We start from the raw sequence: 18,285 nt of genomic DNA, 5'->3' as shown, positions 1-18,285 counted from the left end.
TCAGCAACGTTTTAAACAAATGTAAACACCGCCGCAAAGGATTGTTCCACACCAACAGATCTAATTCTTTGATTAACCAAGGATTTTAGGAAGAAAGCATTGCTGGTGCACCATGTAAAATAAGTAATTGTCTCGTTAATAAGATTCTTGACAGACCACGAAGAATGGACATTGGTGATTTAGCCTGGATTTTCCCATGGAACACGTGGAAACTCGAATTGCTGATTTGTTTGTGAATATATTTATTACCCTAAAAGTCCGACCAGCTAAAAATATTAGTTTTTTTTAATCCAGAGCTATATAAAATATGTTCCAATTTTGCACTGAATAGTCATTATAAGAAGGCAAACCATATTTTTTGTCTCAACTGCATTTTACCTTATGCGGCATATTCATGGTCACTGGAATTGTGTTGTTCTGCGGTGGCAGCATTTTCAGAAAAATTACAGATTTACCGCATTTGCCATATAATCCATAATCCTCGGAATAAATTGCTGATTTTAACGAAAAAAAATCTAGGGTTCTAATTACGAGGATGTGGCGCAGCATAGCCGGGAAAGCGCAGGAATGCACCGTATTTAATGCAGAATTGTTTTTGTGCAGGAAGGGGCACTTTCCAACAGAAAGACAATTCTAGGAGGCAAATTCTTCTTTCTATGTGTCCTGCAGAATGCAGGAAAAAAGAAGGAGAAATAGCGATATTTCTCCTCATTACGCCTCTCCGTGAAAGGCATAACTTTTCGGCACATAAGTAGGTTTACCAGATCCGGTAAATCTGGGAATGTGTAAAAAACCATGGGAGTTGCATGAGAACACCCACGCAACGCTCATGGAACGCCTTCCCAGGGCGGAGTAAGGCAACGCAGCGATTTGTGCTGAGTTGCGTCACTCCTGGTTTATGAAGGCACATGGGCCAAAATGTGCCTTGTCTTGACCCATAGTTTACTTAACTGTGCCTCATTATTTGGTCCTCCCCTGCCTCATAAATCCAGTGCCCTTGACTAAGTGCAGGACACTGTTAGAAAGTGGTCCTGTGATTGATGGATGTGGAGAGACTGATGAAAGTGCCGCAGAAGGCATATAATATGTATGTTTTTGAACATGTCTTTTGGATTTAGCTGAGGGACAGAGCCATGGACATTGGAACCTTGGGGGACAGGAGAGGTATATTCCCCCCCACCAGATTGTGGAATGGTGGAAGGGTGCAGGAGACAATATCACCCCATAGTTTGAAGTGGAAACTGAAGAATAAAAAGTGGCAGTCTCTCTGAAACCATGTTGCACAGCGTCTGTCCCCTTATTTGTTTTGTTAATTATTTTATTGTGGTCAATGAGGTGTTTACTCGCTACCAAAGTCACGTTGTCATGCGAGGCGTGTCATCAGAGTAAGAGATGGCAGGAGATGCTATTCCACTTTATTGCCACTCCTGACTGGAAAAACAAAGAATTTTAGGAGAGGCTCAACACCTCAGTGACTGCAATAAAATACTTAGTGTTGTGGATTCAAGGGGTGTTTGTGGTGTGACACCCCCCACATAAATGTATTCCTATGCTGGAGGTTGGGCCTGGGGGTTCTTAGTTAGGTCTTCTATGAATGTGTTGATTTTTCTCATCATTTTGATTTCACTAGGAGGCTTTACCTTGTTCATTTGAACTTAAATTTATATAGTGACCAGTTTACTAAATGGTTTTCTCCCATGGTATTTTCGCCCTTCTTTCCATCTCCCCTACAGGCATTTTCGTCTCTGGCATAATCCATTATGTCCTGATGATGGTCCAAACATTTTATCAAGGGATCGACACGTTGTTCGCAAATAGTACCATGACTGCCTAAATTGTTATGTATATAAGTTATGTGAGCATTGGTACTTTAGGTGATACGTGACATTTCTTGTTATTTCTACAGTCACATTAAAATGTCTGAGTCTTGAAGTTCTTTTCTTCTGTTGCTTCTCCCCACTTAATTTAATGCATTATAAGTTTGAATAAATACATTTATCAATCCATTGGGAAGTTTGACATAGATTTCATTATATTTCTATGTGTTATGTTTTGTGCTATCTTACAGCAAGGGGCTGCCTTTTCCTTTGTAATACTTGTAGCCATGGTCCCTTACATTCCTTTGGGTTCCCATGTTTGTTACAAACCTGCCATGCAAAGTAGCATCTTGCTGTAGAAGCACTCCCCGTCACCGAATAATAAGGACCTTTTGGGGCCTTCTCTTGTAATTTAGCACCACACATTACCTTATCTCATTTAATTGGAGCACCGGTCCTGTGGAACCGGCCACACACACCCTCTACTATTTGAATTCTACTTAAATAAAATCAAATGGACCCAGGATTCAAATTATGTTCTGACCCCTAATGACTATAATTTAGGAAATGTTGCATCACAAGACAAGTGTGATCTCTTCTAGCTAAGCCACATGACTGTAAGGGTTTAGAAGAGAAAGCACTTTGCCGCCATTTCTACTCTTGTCAGACTCTATAGAAATGCCAATAAAATAACGTACCAAGTGTACTGTCAGAGGACACAAAATGTTATGTTATGTTATGTGAATTTATAGAGCATGGCTAATTACCCGTGAGAGTATCCAGCTGCTGAGAACATTATTAGTGGACCTCAATAAAGATGGCTGTTTTGTGGATTGTCTTTCAGTTCTGAAGGTGAGCAGTTAAGGAATCGAGAGAGGCAGGTCTGGAGAGGGCACTTCAGATAGAGTAGTGAAAAAGGACAGAAAGCGTTCAAAGGATCATATTAGAACATGGCGACATTTGAGGTTTCCTTTCGAACACAGTGATGTCAATAACGAACTAGCTGCGGAAGAGGTCATCAATTATATTTTCAACAACATTAGTCGTAACCGATATGTCACCAATGCTGTATGCATTATTATCATATGTCGTGTCACCATCAGGCATATTTACAAGGAGTTAACGCCACCAGAACCCCACTTTTTCAGACGTTCTAATTGCATTTACTCCTTCTCTGGAAGGTGTTAAGCTACTTAACGTGGCTTAGCACCGCCTGGTTAATATTGCTCCTATTCATGCAGCTTTTAGCATGAGCGGGGCATGCAATGGGTGTTGCAGTGGGCGTTTCACCGCAACACCCATTGCTTTTTGACACTGCCCCGTATTTACAAGGTATGGGGCCGCACCAAACATACCGCCAGGCAATACCTAGTCTTAAGCAGATGATACCAAGAGAAATGTTTTATTTCTCCTCGTATTTTGCTCTTTCCATTCTGCAGCACCCATAGATAGAGCAAATCGTCTGTAAAGAATGTTTATGTGTAGGAAGGTGTCCTTTCCTGCACATAATAAACAAGTGCCCTGGCAACAGGCAGCTTTTTTGGCGCTAGGGGTAACGCAGGGGGGTGCCACATTCTTATGAATAAGGCGCATCCCTGCATTTTGAAACTGTCGGAGCGCAGCCTTACCAATTTTGGCGTAACACCAGGCACCGCCAGTTTCTTGTTTATATGCGCCTATATGTCTTGAATCAGGTTATGCACCCGGGAAGGCAACATGTAAAATGCTGTTCTCCGGAGCTATTTCTTATTGTGAAGAGGTTCTACTTGGGGTGCACAGTGTGGACACAGACTATAACCAAGCCTAAAGAACAATTATAAAACATAACTGAGATACGGGGAATAAAAGAGGCACCTTTTTTTCTCTGCCTTAGTTGCCCATCCATAATTATGTAGTTGGGTTTCAACGGTTGAACTTCACTTCTCAACTGTATTACCTTTCTCATAGAGAGGTGCACAGCCACGGCCCGTGGAGGGAGTTCCGGTGGGGCAGAAAGGCTGGAAGGGGGGGGGCAGGGTAAGGGGTGCTAAAAAACGGAATATGGATAATTGGAGGTAAGTAAACAATTTTACTTACCTCCAATTATCCATATTCCAGTTTTTAGCACCCCCGCCCCTCCTTTCTGCCCCACCGGAACTCCCTCCACGGGCCGCGGCTGGAGGTGCAGGGTTTTAGAAAGATGATTGACGGTTCCAATTGAAATGCCTAACGAACCACATTTCAGTGACTCATTTTCAACTCAAAGAGTCATCCTCCAGCTAGAGAGCAGACACTACATCTGGACAGTATACCAGTGGTGTTGAAACCCTGGGATGTAGAACTTCGGCAACACACCACAACAGTCACTGGTTGTCATACATAGTGGCAATTCACTCTCACAACTAGAGGCATTGGATACCTTTCATGGTGACCACTCACTGTTTCGACTACAGAATAGTGACCCGAGGATGTCATTTAGCTGTCACCAGGGGTTGCAACTGCGACCCCTGGCCTCAAAGGTAGCAAAATCAGTGCCAGGAACACAGGAATAGCTCTTCCTTATGGACGTCCATTGCTCCAATTGTTTTGTTTTTTTGTCAATTTGTTTACACTAATAGTGTACACTTAGCTGGAATAAGACTCTCCCTTGCAGGAGAGCTAAGTAAAAAATGCTTTAAAGGTATGTTGCGTGTTTGCGTGTAGGTGAACGTGCGTTTATGTGAAAGAGAGTGTGTATGTGTGGTTGTGTGTATATGTGTAAGCATGCGTGTTTATGAGTGAACGAAATGGTCAATAGGTGCGTGATATCACTTCCGCTTCCCCTGTCCTTTTGGTGAACTGACGTTTATGTAGGGAATGTTAGGATTAGCGACCATTTATTGCTGCGACTAGCAACAGTTCACTGACAAGCATCAATCATGCTCTGAGAGATCCTGTTCTTCATTTATTACAATCAGGACCGGGCTGGCCGTAGCGGGCACCGGGCATTTCCCCCATCTGCCGAAGGGGTATGGGGCGGTTTTGTGCCTTTGGGCCCAGTTTTGTGCCCGTGGGGGCCGGTTTTGCAGCATTGCTGCAATATCGGCCCCCTGTACATAAAGTGGGAGCGATGCGTTTCGCTAGCACCAGCCCCCCCTCAGACCCCAGCTCCCTTGGCCGGTTGGGCAGCAATCACCAGGACTGGTTGCTGTTCCCAGTCCCGCCCTGATTACAATCTTCCCTTTCCTGCCTTTCACTTTGCGCCATTATAGGCTCATTTAAGTATGTATCATTGCAAATTTAAAAATGTATAAGCCTTAGTGATAGCGTTCACTCTTGCATGAAGAAAACATAAATTATTGCAGGAATGAATGGTCCCCATGGTGGATATGGTCAACATGCATTACTGGCCTGGAGAGGACAGGTCTTGTTTTAATCTAGGACAGAGGCAAGGTAGGGCTTGCATTTGCCATTCTTGTATCTATGATTGTGACTTATGAAGACCATCCGTCATTGGTTGTATGCGTTATGGCAGGTGGAGCCCATGCGCTGAGGCAATTTCAAAACACTGCAAAGGTTCTTTCTGCGTAAAGTTTTGTGCAACCCTGTCCCACTTACGTTCCCAGTTCTTCTACATCTCGTGGACAATCTAAATTATACTTGTGAATATAATATATTATAAAGTAAAACATTCTGATGAAAAATATTACAACGGAACTCATCAGAAAATTTAAAAAAGAAACTATTAAATAAAGCTACATTGTACCACTCGTGTATAACATTGATTTATCATTTTAGTGCATCCTGTGTGATCAAAAGATATTTGTGGTAGGTAACTTTATTGGCAATTTTATATCTAGCCATTGGCAAAGCCAATAGGTCTGGCCTAAATTGTAAGCTCTGACCAAAATATTTAAAAGAAGCCTGCTGCAGTGTAATGTTTCATGAGTGAGTACACTTTTTAGATGAAAAATAGTCTTTGGGAATTGAAATGGAGGTGGAATGATACACTGCACAAAAGCATGAGGTGGGTTGAACTCTTGAATATAAACACCAACAACATCGTGGTACAAGAATATTGAGGACAAAATATAGAAAGGAAGTATAGATTGACCACTCCGAACCCCACATCTATGTACATTGAATATATGTGTACCATGTAGGTACATAGATTTAGAGTTAGGTACAGAAAATGTGAGCTTACTTACCCGTCGATATTTTATTTTTCATAGCCTGTCCTCGATATTGTGTCCTATCGATACTGTGGTTTCGATATTCAGGAGCAGGGGCGGCTTTAGCGCTGGTGGCCCCCTGTGCGACAATTACATTTCGCACCCCCACATCCCATGAGCGTCTCCTCTGATTCTCTCACTACCACCGAGCAGAAGTGCCCCTTATCTCTCCAACCAAAAGTTATTTCTAAACACTTACCCCCCCCCCCCAAGGTCAGCTCACTCCCTTTACAGGTCAGCGCCCAGTGCGGCTGCACCGGTCGCACTGCCCTAAAGCCGACCCTGTTCAAGAGGTATACACTCCTTTGGGTGAGGCCAAAGGACAGCCTATGTATATTTTAAATAATTGTTAACAAAGGTCCAGCAACCAACTGCACAGTCACACCTGGCCTAAAAGAAGATGACACTGATTACTTCAAATGTCTACTTATTGACTGACAGCAGTCTCAACAGTCTTTCTACCCTATCAAACCATTCCTCGTTAGTTTCAGTGCATAAAATACGGCATTCGCATCCATGATGTGATACATAGCAGAAATTTTAGTCATAGTCTAAAAACGTAAGTGAACACCAATTTCTGAGCACGCTGTACTGTTCCCATCATTTTTTATTAAGAATGCAAAAAAAAGAGTCCTTCTTCTGTGTTCCCACACAGCGCCCTACCAAGGGACGCCACTGGGACGTCTGGTCTTTCCAGCTGACCCAGGGACTTCCTGAGAGCAGTTGCGTTGGGACCCGCCACAACGCTAACCTTTTGTATTTTATTTTCCAGCTCCATAGCAACCAAGAACAGTACATTCTCAGCTGCTTTGGGTTAGGGATTACATAAAAAGGATGCAGCTTTGAGACATTTGGGGAGGAGGATTCCTTATTTAGATATTTATAGAGGCAGACGTGCTTTCCCATCTGGAGGTTCAGTCTTGAGCTGAGTCACGTCTCCGGAAGCGGGGTTTATGTTCGCGCGGTGGGTTGTGGAAGGACTACATCCGAATCCCGGAAGTACAAACATCACCACAGGACTGGTCATGATATTTTCAAGCTACTGTGCCTGCATATGGGGTTTGTTCTCCTAAAACGTGATTATCTGTATTCTAACCCAATATATTGTTTCTTTATCAGTGGGACCCCACATCTAAAGAAAGTTTGGCAGTGTGTTCAGCATTTGTGGTGAAGAAAAAATATTGTGCAATCTCCTTAGGGGATTGCTAAATAGTATTTTCCTTTGATAAATTGCATTTGCATATGCAATAAAACCATTAGAACCCACCCCCACGTTTCTTACAAACGCCAGCAACAGTCCAAGGCAGGAAAATAGTGAAGGTGTTTACCAGACATTGAGCAAGCTGGACACAAAGCTGGTGCTTTTAATGAAACTGACATCAATCAGTCTATGTAAAGCGCAACTACTCACCCACGAGCGTTTGAAGGTGCTGGGGGTAGAGAGGCAGGGTTACTTATCAGTTTGGGCACTGAGGTTCAGTCGAAGAGTCAGGTCTTGAGAACCCTCCTGATTTGGGTCAGCGACAGGGGTTGCCTAAGATGGATAGGCAGGGTGTGCCAGGTCTTGGCACTGAGGTAGGAAAAATATCTTCCTCCGGTCCTGGTTTTGCGTATCCGTGGGACGGTGGCCAGAGCCAGTTGGGAGGAGTGAAAGTGTCTGATGGGTACTTGGAATGAGAGGCGGTGGTTCAGGTATGCTGATCCCGCGTTGTGGAGGGCTTTGTAGGTGTGTGTAAGGAGTTTGAAAGTGAATCTGTGCGTGGTCTGTGAGTGCGATGGGGTTTCTAGTGCGGCGGGCCACCAGGAGTTGTGCCAAGCAAAGCTGGTGGGCATCAGGATGAGGACTTCAGTCTTGTCTGAGTTGAATTTGAGGCGGCTGTCTCTCATCCAGTTTGGCTACGACCTTCATCCCGTCATCAAAGTTGTTTCTGGCAATAGTGAGCTCATTGGTGCGGGAGAGGATCAGCTGAGAATTGTCAGCATAGGAGACAATGTTGAGTCAATGACTCCTGACGATGGTTGCGGCGGGCCATGTAGACGTTGAAGAGGGTGGGGCTCAAGGAGGAGCCCTGGGGGACTCCTCAGCTGAAATGTGTGGGCTCTGAGAGGAATGGCTTTAGCCTGAATCTCTGTGTTCGACCGCAGAAGAAGGAGCGATCCAGTCGAGGGCTGACGTCATGGAGTCTTGTGCTTAGGGTGCGGTGTGAGACGGTATCGAAGTCGGCTGAGAGTTCCAGGAAGATAAGGGCTGCTGTTTTGACCTGGAGTGCACGGATGTCATCGGTTGGAGTGAGGAGGGCTGTCTCGAGGCTGTGGTTGCTTTTGAAGCCAGATTGACCGATGTCCAGGACGTGGTTGGGCATTGATGGCCTTCTCGTTGGCCTCGGCTGGGAAGGGGAGCTGGGAGATGGGTCTGAAGTTCTTAAGGTTTGTCGGGTCAGCGAAAGGCTTCTTCAGTAGGAGGTTGATCCCGTAGTGCAGTGTTTCCCAAACTGTGGTCCGCGGACCCCCAGGGGTCCTTGACACATTCCCAGGGGGTCCGCAGGCAGCAGTTTTAAAAGCACTTCAAAGTTCCTTGCAGAATTAGCAGTTTTCGAGCAACAATAAAAGTGTCAAGATAACACCAGTGATTAATGTACCTGCTGGAGAGAGAGAGAGAGAGAGAGGAGAGTTTTGTCCAGTGGCAGCTTTAACTTATCTAATGTAGCACAGAGGGTTAATATGCCTACCATTACATTATTTCGTTTTTTGCAAATTCTTTCAATATAAAATTTTAAGCGGGATATTTACAACAGAAGTGGATGAGCATGTTAGCCTCTTTGGCTTAATGACACGGTCCACCACTTCAGAAAAGTAGGGCTGCACCATATTTACAAGAATATGGTGCAGCCCTGCATTTCCCCCTGCGCTGGCACTACACTTAGCAGGGTAGCGCCAATGCAGGCACCCTTGCACCAGAGTGCAAGTGTGACTGCGTGCAGGGGAAGATTGTTTATGTACAGGAAGATCCTCCTTCCTGAACGTAAAAAACCCAAGGCGTTTTGCTTTTTTCATGTGTACTGCATAAGGCAGCACACATGGAAAAAGCAAAATCGAGGAGAAATAAAGCATTTCTCCTCGTTAAGTCCAGTTGTTTCCTGGTTTTAATTTTGGCGCAGCCTCCTATTTACCCTGCCCCTGTAAATAGGAGGCAGCGTTAAAAAAATCAATGGGTGTTGTAGTGGAACGCCCATCGCAACACCTACTGCCCACCTCTTTCACGTTAAGTATTGCATGAAAAGGGGTCTTATTTGCAAAGCAGTGTTAAGCCACAGTAAGTGGCTCAACGCTGCCTTGTACATAAGGTGAAGCCCATATCGCCACGGGAACATCGCAAAAAGTGACGTTCCCATGGGGATAGGGGCTTGTAAATATGCCCCAAAATTTTTTAGTAATTTGAGTTTTTCTTTTGTGTACACTTATGTTTATTGTGTTCGAATTACTGTTTTAATGTTTGAAATTTAAATCCTACAAATTGCTTGGGGGTCCCCGGCTTCTGGTGGTGACTCAATGGGGGTCCACAGGAGTGAAAAGTTTGGGAACCACTGCCGTAGTGGGTTTCAATGGAGCAGTTGATGGTGCAGCATGGTTCGGAGGCGATGAAGGTAGAAGCTCTGTGGAAGATATGGTGCGGGCAGGGGTGCGAGGGGGCTCTGGAGTGAATGTTCCTTATGGTTTTGATTGTGTTGTCCGTGGTGAGTAGGATCTATTGGGGAGCAGCATCATTGGGTGCTGGAGTGGTGGGAGGCTCTTGGGTGACAGTAACCTAATTGAAGACACTGTGGACTGAGCTGTTAATAAAATGATTGAAGGATGTAAGTGAGCTCCTAGTGCTGGTGAACCCTGACCGGACTCTTTTGGGACCAGCCACAGTAAGTGACACCAGGCTTCTTTGTTTCAAATACAAAATTAAATCATAAGATCAAAAATTGAATCATGCCCTTCCTACCCATAGACAGTGTCCATCCTTTTATCTCAATTCAAATTAAAAGACTAAACTACATAAAACAACACCTATTTTCGATGTGGCTTTCAAACAAAATTATGTGAGACTCGGGCAGCCACCTTAGGTGTGGCCCCTCGTGCCTGTTGCCTGCAGCAGTGCTTAATTTGAGCAGATAGTTTCTAGTAACCTCAGGCCTAGGTCACAGAGTCTGCCTGACCACGTATTTATGAGTCAGGGTTCATGGAGAGCTCATGGCAGGTGAATTTGATAATAGTGATGTGATTTTGTGATGCGAGTGTATCATTATAAGCATTGGCATTGATTTTATCAGGTGTCTATTCCCCACCCATTAGTTAGTGGCTGTTGTAAGGTTGAAACAGTTCTGAGAAAAAATATCAACTTTCCAGAGTACACAAAAATCCAGTAGAAAAATAACAAAAAGTTGGGTTTTCTTACACCCAGCTCGACATGTAAATTTGTTTTTTGCAAGGTCTGTTGAGTTGATACACAGCTTCAAGAAGGCCTGTGAGTCAAAACTTCTTATTTAGCAAGAACTGATAAACTTCAGATATGTAAACACCCTACAGGGATGGCTTAAAGTGACCAGTCTCAGTCAGGCATACAGTGCTTGCTTACTTTCTGTATAGACTGGAGATTTTTGTCAGGAAAGATTAAAGTTATCCTCCTTCTTGGTGGCTTCCTTCTGCAACACACTGTCACTGTCATGGTTGACTCAGACCTTGTGTTCTCTATCTAAGGGTTTTCACCATGGCAGTCCCTTCTTGGCACTGTGGAGGGACGTCTGGCCTGCTGGTCCTGGCTGGTCTCCCTGTGATGGTTAAATCTAGGTGTTTGGCCTCTGTTTTCACTAGATCAACCATTTTGGTTGGTCCTCTTGTTTTTCAGGGTATGGGTTTTTTGATAGTTTCTCTTCTCCTTCCCTGACTCTCCTGCCCTGGTAGATCCCTCGGTTTGGATTGGTTCACAGTCCTGCAACACTCCTCTTCCATTCCCCTGTCTTCTTCCGTCCTGAGCTTGGTATTTCCAGACCATCCAGAGTGCATGAGCGATAAAAGGGAGGGGCCTCGGGCAGGGAAACTGAAAAAAGGCTACTCTCTGGCTTTAGAGAGGTGTAATTTTTATAACTAAGACAAGGAAGATCAGATGGTGAAGTTACGTGTTTCTGATTGTAAAGATTGCAATTTAACTAAGCATTCGGTCTGGGAGGGAATATGTCTCTTTACACCACGAGCAAATACCACGCGGTAGGTTACAGCGCGGACGTTACATCATCCGCGTTGTTACCACGCATGGCTTTACATCGCAAGTCGTGTCTACGACTTGCACTAGATGGCGCGCTGGACTTAGGAATAGTATCAATTACTATTCCTACTCCAGTTAGCGTAACAGTAGGGAATGTGTTGGATTTAAAATCCAACACATTCCCTGGTGTTGCGCGCCATCTAGTGCAAGTCGTTGAAATGACTTGCGATGTAATGCCATGCATGGTAACAACGCGGGCGATGTAACATCCGCGTGGTATTACCCGCGTTGAAACCGCTGTTTCCCCTGGGAGGTTATGGTAGAGTGCACATTTTTTTTATTATTATTTAGCAGTTTTACATAGAGCAAACTCGACCAAAAGGTATTGCATGCTTTACATGAGCACCAGTTAGATTACCAAGGACACTTTCATTTTTGGTAGGCACGCGGAGTATAAGTGATGTGCCCTGAATCGCGGGATGTTGAGCCGACGCCGAGACTTAAACATCGTTCCCCAGCTCCAACGTCGGCAGGCCGTTACACCACATCCTCATTTTTCGCGCATGCATAAATGATGGAGAGGCACGCTTGTGAAGACTGCCGGTACAAGGGGTGCCAAGTTGCCTATACGCACTGGAATCACTATCACAAAACCTTGGTGGTCAACGGATGGTCAATGGATGTATCAGTGCATTGCTTCAATGATCCCTCCCATCCCAAGCCACCATGTGCACCACACCTGTCGCAGTTCCGCCACACACAACCTGCAGAATCATGCGGTTGAGGAAAACCACTATTGTGCAGATAATATTCCCTAAATTAATGCTGCAGCAATTTAGTCCTGTCGTTTTCACAGAGGTGAAATGATTGAAACTTACTCACCTAGGTGTATACTACAAAAGATACTCAGAGTAACGTAACGCGAAGTGAGGTACTGTTACCCCTGCCACCCTTATACTAGTGTGACCTGAGAACATGCAGCCTTGTTACCTTAAGCCACTCTACTTACAGTGCACTTTGAGGCTGTACTTTGAATTCTCACTTTCCAAACAAAGTCAGTTACACAAGGTAAATGAACAACCATGTGATGATTACATCGTTCATTTTATGGGGCAGTCTAATAAAAACTCACCAAAGCCGGAGATAACTGGCTGCCATTGAGAGATCCTACTCATGAGAATTGTGTTTTATAAATTAAAGGCTTTGGTATTTATGTTTTACATTTTTATGTTTTTTTACCCGTCAATTACAAATGCATTTTAACAATATAATGCGTTTCAACAGCAAAAAGGTAGCTCTGGCAAACTTCTTGACTTCCCCACACAGGGATGGCTTTAGGGCGGTGCAGCCGCACAGGGCGCTGACTTGACTGGGGCCTACTGGCCTCATGGGGGAGCTGTGTTTAGCAATAACTTACATTTAAAAGCACCTGCTGCAGAGCTCCTAGTGGGCCCATGTTTCAGGCAGCATCAACAATGTTAAGATAATTCTTGATTAATGTTCCTGCTAGAGAAAGATCAGAGGTTTGCCTACAGGCAGTCTTGACTCACCATAAAGTAGCCCAGAGGGTTAATATGCCTGCTGCAAAGAACAGATCTATATTTTATGTGGATAGCTGAGTGGATTCGTAAAGCCAAGCTTTACCAGCGCTTTAAAACATACCAAATGTATGCGAGAGAGGGGCTATGGAGAGATGAAGGACACTTTTGCCCGGTGGTAGTGAGGGAACCCGAGGAGGTGATCCTGAGGCAAGGGTGCCAGCGTAGATTGTTGCACCAGGCGCCACCAGTGCTGAAGCCGGCCCTCTGGACCCCACAAAGGCTTGTAGAACCATATTAATATCCCACTGCATGTCCAAAGACAGCAAACAACCCTATAGGTTTAGACAACATAGGGGCATATTATCAAGCGGCAGCGATAATTATCGCTGGCTGCTCTTTGCGCGAGGATAATTATCGCCGCCTGTCGCAGGATTATATCGCAGAGATAGCACGTTATCATCAACTGTTATCTCCAATGCAATAAAAAATCCGGCGATAGCGGCAAAATGTACGATTATCGCTGGAAATCCAGCTATAAAAGCACAGCGATAGGAAAATCCTTGTAAATAGGGCAGGGTGGGCTTATCCTTACAATCCACCTCCCATAGGATATAATGGCTAAGTAAGATTCAAAGCAGGCGGAATGAAACCTGCGATAAGCGCGGTTAGCGCTTTTATCATCGCTACGCAGGTTAGCGATTAGATTGATAATAGGAGAAAGGTTTGTTAGCGACATTATCCACTTTATTTAAATTAGGTATGCCCACGTTGCATATCATTAGCATTGCAAAGCTGGGCGTTAAGGAAACGGGCGCTGAGGCATGGAATCACGCACTAGCCTGTCCTTGCTGCTAGTGCGATATAATTATCGCCGCTTTTCGCCCGAAAACGGACGCTAAAGCGGTGATAATTATATCACCAGCCATTGATAATATGCCCCATAATGTTTAAGTATAGTTTTATGCAAGTATGCCTCACACTAAGCATTCCATTTCCCCCTACTATGGGAAAATGCAACACACTCACTTAGAAAGGAAAACAAAAGAGCATTTAGGGAGTTGTAGTAATAATTAATGAAAGTTATGAGCCACCAAAGCTTGCCATTACAGCATTCTGCATTGAAATTGCCTGATTAGGCAGTTAATATCCAACAGGCAGAGCACAGCGGGTCATGGAGTTTCCCCTGGAAAGCCAGCAGTCTCAGTTGGCAGTATGCACACTGAGGAACAGCGCCATGTCTGTGGACGTTTTTGTCCCTCCCCGGGGTTGTGAAAAGTCCCCTCTTATTTTAGGAGGTCTCAGTACAGCTCTGAGAGGAAGAGTGACAGGAGACGGGTCATTCGACACCGGGACAGCTTTGTGAGGCGGAGTGACAGGAGGCGGGACATTCATAAAAAGGTTGGGTCAGCCAATCCTCAACAGGGGCTGTAGTTTGGGAAGCAGTAGAGAGGTGAGGGGGAAACCAGGGGAGAGGAAACTCTTACTGTCAAACCTACTCTTCTTTAATATTTGCACTTCGGATTCGCAGGAAAGTGTGAAGTTAATCTGGTGTAAACATTGTAAGTTAAAAAAAAAAATGAACTGTTGTGCTTTTTGAGTGCAAAGCAATTTATGTAATTAAAAATAAACAGCCCAATGGGTTGTCTAAGGCCAGCAATGCATTTATTTTTTGCAGTGAAACAAAGCAATTAAAATGCTGTCTTTTAAAAATAAAGGGGCATATTACCAAGGGTAGCGATAGGCAATTATCGCTGGTTTAGCGGCCGTTTTTGGCCGCTAAGCAGCCATAATTCTATCGCTCTATTAGCAAGCTGTGGCTAACTGATGTTAGGGACAGCTTTTAGGCGATAGCGAGCGGTTTGGGGCCTGCTTTGCATGTCAGCGATAGTTATCGCTAATGACATGCAAAGTGGGCGTACCCAACCTGTTAGCGACTGAAAGCAGTCGCTAACGTCGCTATCGCCTATTAGCAAGACAGGCGTAGCGATGGAAATATTCCCGCTATCGCCAAAAACCAACGCCTGCTCAGACCAGTTCTTAGCCATATTATCCAATGGGAGGTGGATAACATGGCTAAGAGCATTTCGTCGCCTGATTTTTATCGCTTTTAAGATAAACCTTGCTAATAGCAAGTTCTCTCAGCGATAAAAACCGGTGATGCGCGGCGATAAAAATATTGCCGCTAACCCTACTTAGCGATAAATATCGCTATTTGTTGGTAATATGCCCCAAAGTTTCATTCAGTTTTAGCAAATGTCTTCGTTTGAAGAGTAGCTGTAAAGCTCCTCCCATCGATCCGCTTGTATTATATTGTATTAGCTTTCGATCCATGCGTTTCAGTATAAAATAAGATTAAAAAAAGAACAATCCTTGGGATAAACAGGCGTAATACCTTAAAATCATGCAGCCCGTTTAATACATACATACTCTCGATGGAAAATCGGTATACAAATCGCTATTTGCAATTATATGACTGAGAAAATCACCAAAATAATACTACATTTAACAAAATACCTGACTGTTGTAAGTATCCTTCCCGCCATTGAAGGTCTGGATGTTTAGGTGGTGTTTGTGTGAGTCACAGTAACACATTGTGTCACACTTCACTAATCTCCTTGCCAAGTAACAGCAATTCAATGAAATATTATATTTGGCCCATCCCAACAACGGCTTCAGAGAGGGAACACGCTCTAATGGTGTCTGTAAACAAGGGTGCTCTATAAAGGCACATCAAGTGTGCTCAGATTTGATTTCCAATTCCTCTTTTCATTTTCATTTCAACATAAGTAGGCCAAGAATCATTTACCACAGTCTTTTAGCCAAAAATTGAGCTGCTTGCCCGCCATTCTACACAAACCTGATTATTTTAAAATAGACAGTCCAACAAATAGCATGATATTCCTATTTGATTTTATTATTCGTTTGTTTGTTTTTCTGTGCTTTGAAGACAAAGGGCCTTATTTGGAGCATGGCGGATAGTGCCTTGCTCCAAAAAATTGAGAATGTTCCAACTGCAGTGTTTAGAGTACCTCTGACGACAGGGCATTTTTAACAAAGCGGAAGAGACATCTGCTACATAATAGGGGATGTCCGCACCCGCCCACAGTCCTTCTACTGCTGCTATTATCAAGTGGGGCAATGACTGGGCCAATCACAAGTGAAGGCTCTCTCGTGACCATTTGCAGGCTAATTCCACACCCAGTTACAGTGTCTGAGAACCTGCTAACAGTTCCTAAGCCGCCTTGTGCTTTACTTCAATTCACTGATTAGTAAAGCGCATGGCTACCCGACACCGGGCTTCCCAGCGCTAGAAATTCTAGCAGGACTAAGAGAATAAGAATGGCTTAGGGAAAAATATAGGTTTTTAGTTTGTTTCTGAACCTCACAAAGTTGTCCTCTGTTCTCAAGCTAACCGGTAAGGAATTCCAGAGTTTGGGTGCAAGGTATGTAAATGAGCGGCCTCCAACTTCTGGCTTTCTTGATTCTCGGGCCTACCAGAAAGTCAAGATTGTTATACCAAAGAGCTCTGTTTGTCCGATGGGAGGCGACCAGCTGATGCGGGCCCACTTTGTGTTTTGCCCAATGTGTCAAGCATGGTGCTTTGAATTGTACTCTACTACTTATGGGCAGCCAGTGGAGAGTTTTAAGGGCGGTGCATGCTGAATCTTTGGGATGCCTTACAATATTCATGCAGCAGCATTCTGAATAATTTGAACTTTTTTTAACCCTGAGACTGGGCTACCCAAGTAAAGAGAGTTGCCATAGTCAAGGCGAGAAAGAATCAGTCCTTGGATCACAATGGTACGTTACTCCATCGGGAGCCAATTCAGAGTCTTTCTTAGGCTCTCAGAAGGCCAACCCAGAACCCTTCACCTCGCTTCAGTGCGTGTCAGCTTCTAGGTCCCCTGTCCCAGAATCTGCCTGCAGCCAATCCCAGACTGATTTCATCCCAATAAGGCTTCAAAATAGCCATAACCCCTATTTCCTCAATCTTGACTCATACTAGGACAAACATGCCCAACCCGCCACAAGCAAGCCGCCACACAACCAGCTGCATGCTTGGAATGTATAGGTTACCAAATCATGCTCCATTTATGTCAGTTTCATTTACCACCTCAGCCCAGAAAGCTCCTTCATTTAGGTTACGGCTTATATTACCACTTACATTACTGAATAGCCTCTATATCTCTGACTGCTGCTACATAAATGGCTACTGTTTGCATTGCTCATGGCCTTATTATGCAAATAAATACATCCACTACTTTCTGCTTCTCTGATGTCACAATAGGCAACGAAAGGGACAACAGGCAACTGTCTTATTTTAAATCTGTATTAAACCAGCATTGCCATAGCAATTTTACTGCTAAATCTGTCCTTTTTTTTTCGTCAAAGCTGTCATTTACACTGAAAATGTTGAGTTGCTTTCAATGCTGAGTCTAAAAAGAAGTCTGGTGTCTTTTCAGGGTCAACCAGGACCTCTTGGTAGCCAAGGATACACCGGTCCACCCGGGCTTACCGGCAACCCTGGGTTATCGGGGCGTAAAGGCGACAAGGGAGAAAGAGGAGCTCCTGGGGTAACAGGACCAAAAGGCGATGTGGTAAGTTATGGGTACCAGTGATTCCATTACTTTCTGACCTTCTCCGCCCAGAAACCACCCGGATTGTGGGAACGCTCTACGCTATAATTCATTCATTCGTATTCGCAATTATTTTTTTTCCTAGAGTTTGTAATATTTATCTTTTTGTTTTTCTATAGGGGCCAAATGGTGTAAGCGGCTTTCCTGGAGCAGATGGCGTACCGGTATGTAATGAGTAGCATTATAAATTGGGAATGTGTGAATCAGGAAGTGACATCATGGTCACACTTGTGCTTCCCATGGGATGGTCCAATTACATTTCCTGGCGTTTTATTCAGGCATAATGGTTAAAACCTGTTGGAGGAAAGAGCTGGAAAAGTTGTCATTCAAGGTCCTCAGCATCATAGACCATGAGAAGAGGGTAGAAGAAAGTGCCTAGGACTGGTAGAGGTTAAAGTGCTTCGCGACTTGTAGTACTACCTATATATAAAATTCAGGGTCAGCATGCATTCTCTTTATATTTGCGAAAAGCATCATAGTCCAGTCCGCAAATCAAAAGAATGTTCTTGTTGTGAAAAAACAAGAGGAAAAATTAAAGAGCAAATCGAGCTTTGCACCAGCTCTTAATTTATGAGAAAAAGAGTCTTACACCTTGTAAACCTTGAAATTCATAGTTTTCCTGTTGTAACATGTATGCCAGGGCCTGTGCTAGGCATGGGCAGTGTGGGCAGATGCCCAGGCCCTCGCACTCAGCCCACCAGTATGAGGCCCCGCACCAGTGCAACACACCACCGATCCTCTCTTGACCCTGCCAATCCAAATTGAAAAAAAGGTGTATCTTTGAAATTGCGCATAGTGGAGGGTCCCCTGCTACTCATCCCCTCTCAGGGATGGGATGGAGGAGGCTTAGGG

At 44.3% G+C, this 18,285-nt stretch overlaps 1 protein-coding gene across 1 annotated transcript in view; it reads left to right on the top strand.

Annotated features, from left to right (window-relative positions):
* Positions 1-18,285, top strand: part of COL4A2 (collagen type IV alpha 2 chain) — a 732,177-nt gene that overhangs the window by 348,520 nt on the left and 365,372 nt on the right. Inside the window, exons 5-6 of the mRNA XM_078657554.1 lie at positions 17,260-17,394; positions 17,553-17,597. Coding sequence (XP_078513680.1) covers positions 17,260-17,394; positions 17,553-17,597 — 180 coding nt within the window. The remainder of the gene's footprint in view (positions 1-17,259; positions 17,395-17,552; positions 17,598-18,285) is intronic.

This window comes from Lissotriton helveticus, chromosome 8 (assembly GCF_964261635.1).
Source record: "Lissotriton helveticus chromosome 8, aLisHel1.1, whole genome shotgun sequence".
In the NCBI taxonomy this organism is placed as follows: domain Eukaryota; kingdom Metazoa; phylum Chordata; class Amphibia; order Caudata; family Salamandridae; genus Lissotriton; species Lissotriton helveticus.
The sequence above is the reverse complement of the archived record's forward strand: the minus strand, read 5'-3'. Positions and strand labels throughout refer to the sequence as shown.